Source organism: Sorex araneus, chromosome 5 (genome assembly GCF_027595985.1).
Source record: "Sorex araneus isolate mSorAra2 chromosome 5, mSorAra2.pri, whole genome shotgun sequence".
Lineage (NCBI taxonomy): Eukaryota > Metazoa > Chordata > Mammalia > Eulipotyphla > Soricidae > Sorex > Sorex araneus.
In genome coordinates, this window is record NC_073306.1 from 174,361,397 (window position 1) to 174,370,164 (window position 8,768).

Sequence of the window (8,768 nt, forward strand, 5' to 3'; positions counted from 1 at the left end):
CTGTAGTGCCAAGGATTGAACCCAAGTTGGTCCTGTGCAAGGCGAGTCCCTTGACCCTGTACTATATCTCTCTGGCCCTGTCAGTCATCTTTACATAGCCTGTGAAAGCAAAACAATTAGAATTTAAGTTCTCCTTATTTATTTTCCTTTTGTATCTGGCTTCTTTTCCCAAAAGTATCATGTATTTTTTTTAATTTATTTATTTTTAATTAGTGAATCACCGTGAGGGTACAGTTACAGATTTATACACTTTTGTGCTCATGCTTCCCTCATACAAATTTCGGGAACCCATCCCTTCACCAGTGCCCATTCTCCACCACCAGTAAACCCAGCATCCCTCCCACCCTCCCCAATCCCATCTCCCCCCACCCCACCCTGCCACTGTGGCAGGGCATTCCCTTCTGTTCTCTCTCTCTAATTAGCTGTTGTGGTTTGCAATAAAGGTGTTGAGTGGCCATTGTGCTCAGTCTCTAGCCCTCATTCAGCCCGCAACACCCTTCCCCTCATGGCCTTGGACTACATTATAGTTGGTGATCCCTTCTCTGAGTTGCCCTTTCCCCAGAATGTGAGGCCAGCCTCCAAGCCATAGAGTCAACCTCCTGGTACTTATTTCTACTATTCTTGGGTGTTAGTCTCCCACTCTGTTATTCTGTATACCACAGATGAGTGCAGTCTTTCTATGTCTCTCTCTCTCTTTCTGACTCATTTCATTTAGCATGAAACTTTCCATGCCGATCCACTTATATGCAAAATTCATGATTTCCTTTTTTCTAACAGCTGCATAGTATTCCATTGTGTAGATGTACTAAAGTTTCCTCAACCAGTCATCCGTTCTAGGGCATTTGGGTTTTTTCCAGATTCTGGCTATTGTAAACAGTGCTGCGATGAACATACATGTGCAGATGTTGTTTCGATTATACTTTTTTGCCTCTCTGGGATATATTCCCAGCAGTGGTATTGCTGGGTCAAATGGGAGCTCAATATCTAATTTTTTGAGAATCATCCATATTGTTTTCCAGAAGGGCTGAACCAGTCGGCATTCCCACCAGCAGTGTAGAAGGGTCCCTTTCTCCCCACATCCTCTCCAACAACGGTTGCTTTTGTTCTTTTGGATGTGCGCTAGTCTCTGTGGTGTGAGGTGGTATCTCGTGGTTGTTTTGATCTGCATCTTTCTGATGATTAGTGATGTAGAGCACTTTTTCATGTGCCTTTTGGCCATTCGTATTTCTTCCTTGGTAAAGATTCTGTTCATTTCTTCGCCCCATTTTTTGATGGGGTTGGATGTTTTCTTCTTCGGAGTATCATGTATTTTTTGAAAAATAGTACTATTATTATTCTGTATACTTACAGTGCTGCCACACCAGGTGCACCACCAGAGTGCCAGGATCCTGTTATTGTCCCCAGGTCTCTTGTCCTCTCACCCCCATTTTTGCTCCCACAGTTCTGTTGCCATACCGCAGGGTTTACCCTGTTTCCACTGAGGACTGTTGGAATTTCTTGCTTTATTTCATCATATTCTACGTATGAGCACGATCACTGGAAACTTGTCTATTTTTTGTGCCTGTGTGTCACTTATTTATTTATTTATTTATTTATTTATTTATTTATTTATTAGTGAGTCACCATGACGGTACAGTTACAAATTTACCCATCTTCGTGCATGTGTTTCCCTCATACAATGTTCGAGGACCCATCCCTCCACCATTGTCCATTCTCCACCACCAATGAACCCAGTATCCCTCCCGTCACCCCCCCCACCCCGCCTCTGTGGCAGGGCATTCCATTTTGTTCTCTCTCTCCTTTTGGGTGTTGTGGTTTGCGATAAGGGTATTGAGCGGCCATCATGTTCAGTCTCTAGTCCACTTTCAGCATGCATCTTTCTTCCTGCGCGGGATCCCCAACCACATTTTACTTGGTGTTCCCCTCTCTATCCGGGCTGCCTTTCCCCCAGCATGTGAGGCCAGCTTCCAAGCTATGGAGCCAACCTCCTTGTATTATATACTGCTATTCTTGGGTGCTAGTCTCCTACTCTGTTATTTTATATTCCACAGATGAGTGCAATCTTTCTATGTCTGTCCCTCTCTTTTTATTTTATTTTTTTTGCTTTTTGGGTCACACCTGGCGATGCACAGGGGTTACTCCTGGCTCTGCACTCAGGAATTATTCCTGGCTGTGCTCAGGGGACCATATGGGATGCTAGGAATCGAACCTGGGTCGGCCGTGTGCAAGGCAAATGCCCTACCCGCTGTGCCATTGCTCCAGCCCCTGTCCCTCTCTTTCTGACTCATTTCACTTAGCATGATACTTTCCATGTTGATCCACTTATATGCAAAGTTCATGACTTCATCTTTTCTAACAGCTGCATAGTATTCCATTGTACAGATGTACCAAAGTTTCTTTAACCAGTCATCTGTTCTCGGGCACTCGGGTTTTTTCCAGATTCTGGCTATTGTAAACAGTGCCACGATGAACATATAAGTGCAGATGTCATTGGAAACTTGTCTATTAAAGAACATGAAAGCAATGTCAGGAAGGTGGGGCTGCTCGCAACGTATCTGCACGTCCATCGGCCCTGCCTTTCCTTGTGCAGCTATGCTTGTAGATGATGACGAGACGGCTTGACCTGTGTTTCCAGTGCCTCTAGTAATCTGAAGGCATATAAGGAAACCACAGTTTTTCTGCTCTGTGAGTAATGTGATTTTTTTTTTTCCTTTCCAGGAACGAAATCCTGAAGTTCGACATGTTGATTTGGAGATTTTATAGATTTGACGGCATTGAAGCACGGTGGAAGGAGCGCTGGGCGTGGGGCCAGCCAGCTGGGGCCTGCTGAGGGTGTCAGTGCTGTTCTGAAGCCTTTTTTTTTTTTTTAAAGACAGGGGAGATATTTTGTATAAAGGTCCATCCAACAGTCCACAGAACTAAAGCCACTTCTTATTTCTAAACTGACATATTTCGAGTTAAATCAGTGAGGAAATCATGTTTCTATGTTTCAGTAGGAAAGCTTTTAGTTAACTTCAGTTGTCCCTGATTTCTGACTTTTCCCAGCCAGGGTGTGCTGTACCTGACAATCATGTTTCCTTCCCCACAGTGGGAAACAGAAGCAGCACAGCCGTGGGATTATGATTTTCAATTGTGTGGCTACTAAAGATTTCACTTCCTCAAAGCCTGCCCAGCTCAGAACATTCTGGCAAATTCTCAGTTCTGGTTTTTAAGCACTCTGTGTCAGAATATGCCCTTCCTTCTGTACCCAGAGAAATGATGCCCTCAACCAGTCTCCTTACCTAGTTATCCAGAAATGTTCATTCCAGAAATGGCTTCATTACCGAGTTGGAAGGAAACATTTCAGTACATTCTGTCAGGTTTCCCATTTCGTCAAGTTTCTTCCCTGCCCTTTGCCTTCCCCCCTAATTTGGTGTAGTTTTTGTAATGGTAAAGTAACCCTCTATGTTTTCCATGAGTCAGGAGTGACTTATTTTTCTGGTTGTTGTGGTTTTTTTTTGTTTTTGTTTTTGTCTTTTATAAACTGGCTTTAGTTCCGTAGTGGGTATTTGCTAGGAGAAAGTACATTTGTAAGCATTGGAACAGTCTATAAATTGGGCTAGAAATATTTATGATTTTACAGACAGAATGAATGGCTTTTTGTGTTTAATTTATTTAAAAGGAGGCACTACTTATGTAAATCTGAACTACAGGCTATTTCTTGCTTTGAAAGAAAGAAAGGTCATTCTCATGCAGAAACTTGTGGTCATGTTCTGTGTAACATCACAGTCAGAGTGTGTCTGTAACGGGAGCATCCTGCTGGTCTGAACGGGCACTTAGCATAATGTATGGCTTGAGCATTTATATAAACAGCTTCATCAGTTATCAGGTTGAAACAAGATACAATCCAGTAATTGAAAATGCAGCAAGAAATGACAGTTCTGTCTCCATCTGAACCACTCACCGGCACTTTAAATTGTTCCAGTAGCTGTGAGTGTGGTCCGTGCAAGAGCGGTCAGCCCTGGACGGGGCAGCGAGTGGTTAGCCCCAGGGTCTGACGACCTAGAGGCCTCACTACCTGGAAACTTAGTTTGAAGTTTATTAATTCAGTGAATTGTAATGGTGGAAAGAAAATAAACATTTGATTAAAGGATTTGTAATGGTAATTTTTCATCCAGAAATGTCATTTGCTTTACTGGAAAATCTGCATTCATGTATATACTTTTTACCGTTGCATAACATTTTGCATGCTGTACATTCTAATTAAAATAACATTCCAGCTTTATTTTTTAAGATATAAAATTGTTAGGTACAATTTGTTATGGCTTCAGGTTCTTCACCCCTAATTTAAAAAATAACACCACCACCCCCCATTTTAATTTATTCCCAACCTTTCCCTTTCCACCTGCCATTTGTTATTCTATGTCACTGCCATATGGGAAAGTACCAAATTATATTCAGTTTCCTCCTAGTAAAATTATTCTGAAAAATTTCACATAGCTAGACAAGAATAATTAGCTCATTATAAAAAATATCTCACCGTGGATGTGCAGAAGTTATTCCAAAGAGTAGACTGGGTTTTAAGACTTCCAAAAAGGGGCCAATTCCTGATATTTCCTTGAGTCTCACGAATCTGAAGTTGAGGCTTTTTCCCCTGGAGAAGCCCGTGTTCGTGCTATCTCCTCCTAGCTCTTTAAATTTCTTTGAATAAAAACTATTTTGTTTCACTTTGTAAAAAGAATCAGATTTTGATTTAGTTCAGACCTATACCCAAAAAGTAATGGAAGACTTATGATCCCATTATTCCTTTCCTGCCCTGTTCTGCACATATTTTAGGAAATTTGACATAAAGAAGAACAGCCTATCTAGGAATGTGAGTGTTTCTATGGAAGCAGGATCTGCCCTCCCACCCACCCTCTTTCTTTTATATTAACGTGAAATTTGAACTTCAGAAACCAGGGATTTGAGCCCTCTTTTTGTGTTTCTCTACTCTTTCCCCTGCCTGCCCACACCAGAAATCAGTCCTGGGTCTCCTGACACACGCAGAACAAGTGCCCGGTGCTGGGCTGTCCTCTGTCAAAGTCGACGAGCAGCGCATCCTTCAGAATTCTTCTCGCTTGCCTCTCCCTCAGTTAGTGCATCTTACTTTATCTCGCCCTGACATAGTTTTTGAATCCTTATATTCTGAAATGGTTTTCAAGGCAAATGGTTTCTCTCTCAAAAGCAGTGGGCAGAGAAGACACCTGCCAAAGCTCCTGACTCCTCGGAGTAATGTGAAGTAGGGAAGTTGGATTTGTTTCTCTGACTGGATCCCAAACCAGCTGTCCGCGGCAGCCCCACCGTGTCCCTTAGCAGTTTTCCAGACCCATGGCATGGGAGGATGAAGAACCTGTTTTTAATGAACAGTGTTGGAGGTCAGCTGTATCCAGCGCCAAAGTGATTACTGAACATACGCTGAGGAAACTGAGATCGGATCAGATTGGAAGTTTTCCAAATGCTTTCAGAAACAGTTCATCTCTATGAACTCCTAAACAACCTTCTCCCCCAAAACACACACATACACACACACACACACACACACACACACACACACACACACACACACACACCCCATATATATAACCCAGAATAACAATGGCATTCGATTTGAACTTGGGAAATGTGATTTTAATGTTACCTCAGTTATCTCAAAATTCGAATAATGCCTTTTTTGCTGAAATTATACATTATCCTATCAAAAGAAAATGGCTTAAGTTTTCGTTTCTGGGCCATATTCAGTGATGCTCAGTGGTTGCTTCTGGTTCTGCACTCAGGAATTACTCCTGGCTCTGCTTGGGGGACTACATGGAATACAGGGAATTGAACCCCAATCAGCCGTGTGCAAGGCAAGCGCCCCACGACTGTGCTATTATTCGGGCCCCTGAAATTATACCATTGAAAGAAAATGGCTTAAGTTTGAAATAGGACAACTTTTTTTTTTTTTTTTGAGGTAGAAGGCTGGAAACTAAAGCAAATTGCATAGGCATTTAGGATTTATACTGTCTTTCTTAGATTGCATTTGTCAAGCTTTGGCATTTCCTTTAAATGTGATGACCCCCAATTTGCCAAACTGTCAGAAGTCAGTGAAGCAAAGAATTGAAGGTAAAATGTTGATTCAAAGATTCTCTCCCTAAATCCCTCATTTCTGACTCCTAAATAGAACTTTGGAAGGCATTTATATAGAAGATTGGTTTGGCAACCTTTATATTTGCATTTCAGCTTACTAGCATTTTTAGACTTGTTTTTGTGCAAAAAAAGAAAATTTTTGTTCCTATTGCATTGTACCTAATTTGTCTTGATTTCACTGACAAATTAAGATGATCCTGATCCCTCAGGATGCTTTTCCCCCCTTAGAAATATCATGTAAATAAGCGCAGTTTACCTAGTAGAGGTATTTTTCCCTGTTAAATGAAAGTCTGTGGAACATAAATACTTCTGTATTTAATGTGCTAAAAACCAAATTCTGATCTGATGGATTTTACCTTAAATACATGACCTGTATTTGTGAGCAGTTTGTTATTGAGTATGCTTGTTTGTAAGGTTCCTGGTATGTAACACTTTTTAATTATTTTATATTAACTTTTCAGTGTAAAGGAACTATTACTAATAGTCTGTTAGGGTAAAGTGTTTTGTAAAAGTGTAAATCTAGAAAGTTGTATTTCTTAGTAATATATATTATCAGTACATTTTGACAAAAGTAAATTAAACATATTAGTTTATTTCTTTTGTGATGTATCTATATTGTTTAGGTAGGGGGCAGGGAATAAACTGTATAACACCAAAAAGTGACCATCTTCAGCTAGTCTATACTGGGATTCAAGTTGAATTCTCTGCTAATCCTGTGGGAAGTTCTGTTGTTACTTCCTTTTCTATTTTACTTCACAATAAACTTAGCCAAAGTAATTATTCAAATACTTTTGAGTCTTTTGAGAGGATTTAGTTCTTGTCCCCAGATCAAAACATATTGAAAAATAGAATCACTACAGTTTAGAAAATACATAGTAAAATGTAAATTGTGCCTGTGTTTCTAAGCACTTAGAGGTTTTTAAATAGTCTTAAAAGTGAAACATCCCTATTTTTATTATAATAGTGATCAACAGAATAATTTTAGTTCTTAGTGCCAAGTATCATTTTATATATATTATTTAAGGACAAATGAAGTAGGTAGGAACTGTCACTTTTTGGCAGATAGGAAACTTGTATATATACATATATATATGCTATATACAGACATTACATGTATATAATGTTCTTGAGAAACAGCTGGGAAGGGACAGAATTAGAAATTGAACTCAAGAGGTTTGACATTACTGAGCTGATAGGCCCAGGATAATTAACATGGTATAGAAAGTGGGAAGAAGTATTTCTTTCTCCTATTATAAAATAAGCAAATGAATTGATTTGAATTTGAATTAATTTGAATAAAAATGAATTTGGTAGAAATGGCTGGATCTGACTTGGACTACTGAGGAAAGAAGGAACATGGGTTTTGAGTGAGACATTGACATTTATGGAAGTCAAGGAATTCTGTTACTTCTGAGATTTATGTCCAAATATTACAGGCTACTTTTCAAGACATAGCTGGAACATAATCTTCAACTCTCAGTCACTGGTTTGAATCATATAGGAAAGAATGCTGTGAAATTGGTATTAATTTAAAATTTTCTAAATATTATATTTGCTACTATGAAATGTTTACATAACCCAAAGCTAAGCAGTTCAAACTGATCTGGAGATAAGATGCTCCAAACTGATCCCTAGTTCCGCATTTCCTTTTTTCAGTGGTAGCTAATTATTAGCCTGGAATGAAGTCTTACAGATTGCTGTGTGCAGTGCACACATACATACATACATCTTGATGTATGTCTCCCTTATTTTCTGCAGATGGTAAATACATGTACATAAATTTTCTTATGACATAAAAATCCAATAACTCACTGTCACTGTCACTGTCATCCCGTTGCTCATCGATTTGTTTGAGCGGGCACCAGTAACGTCTCACATTGTGAGACTCATTGTTACTGTGTTTGGCATATCAAGTACGCCACTGGTAGCTTACCAGGCACTGCTGTGGGGGCGAGGTACTCTCAGTAGCTTGCCGGGCTCTCCAAGAGGGGCAGAGGAATCGAACACGGGTCGGCCGTGTGCAAGGCGAATCCCCTACCGCTCTGCTATCGCTCCAGCCCCCCCAATAACTCAATCCAATATTAATTTTATTTTTATTGTGATATAAAAATCCAATATCCAGTGCTTTGTGTTCACTTAAAGTAAGTGGCCACGGCCAGAGAAGGTAACAGTAGTGCTGTGTTCTACCCACTGGGAGCCAGGTATGATAACCTGAAGCTGTCTGCACTTGAAATTAAAAGCTCCTCGGTTCTATGAGACAAATGGTCGTGTGTCAAGAGCTATGTGTGACTTGGGACGAAAATGTTGGACAGTGTGGGTACAGAACATTTCTGTGATCCCAGAAAGGTCTTTAGGTAAAGTAATCCTAACCTCTAAAACTGGAAAACCACTTGATGGTGTACTCCATAACGTGCCTACTTTTTGTTGGAGACCCCAGGGAGATGTTCTAGCTAGTTCTGAGATGTGTATTGGTGTGTGTTTAACTCCTGGGCTTTTACTTAAGGCAGGGACGGGGAACATTGGCCTGTGGGCCCTGCAAGGCCCATGGTGTCGTGGTCTGGCCCTAGGACGTGACTACACGTATGTGTGCTCTTATTGGCTGCCTATTAGCCAATCTGTATTGT

At 40.5% G+C, this 8,768-nt stretch overlaps 1 protein-coding gene across 1 annotated transcript in view; it reads left to right on the forward strand.

Moving 5' to 3' along the window:
• Positions 1 to 6,737, forward strand: part of SLC30A9 (solute carrier family 30 member 9) — a 72,864-nt gene extending 66,127 nt beyond the window's left edge. The window contains exon 18 of the mRNA XM_004608007.3: positions 2,719 to 6,737. Within this exon, the coding sequence (XP_004608064.1) occupies positions 2,719 to 2,763 (45 nt within the window). The 3' untranslated portion in view covers positions 2,764 to 6,737. The remainder of the gene's footprint in view (positions 1 to 2,718) is intronic.
• The last annotated feature ends 2,031 nt before the right edge of the window (positions 6,738 to 8,768 follow it).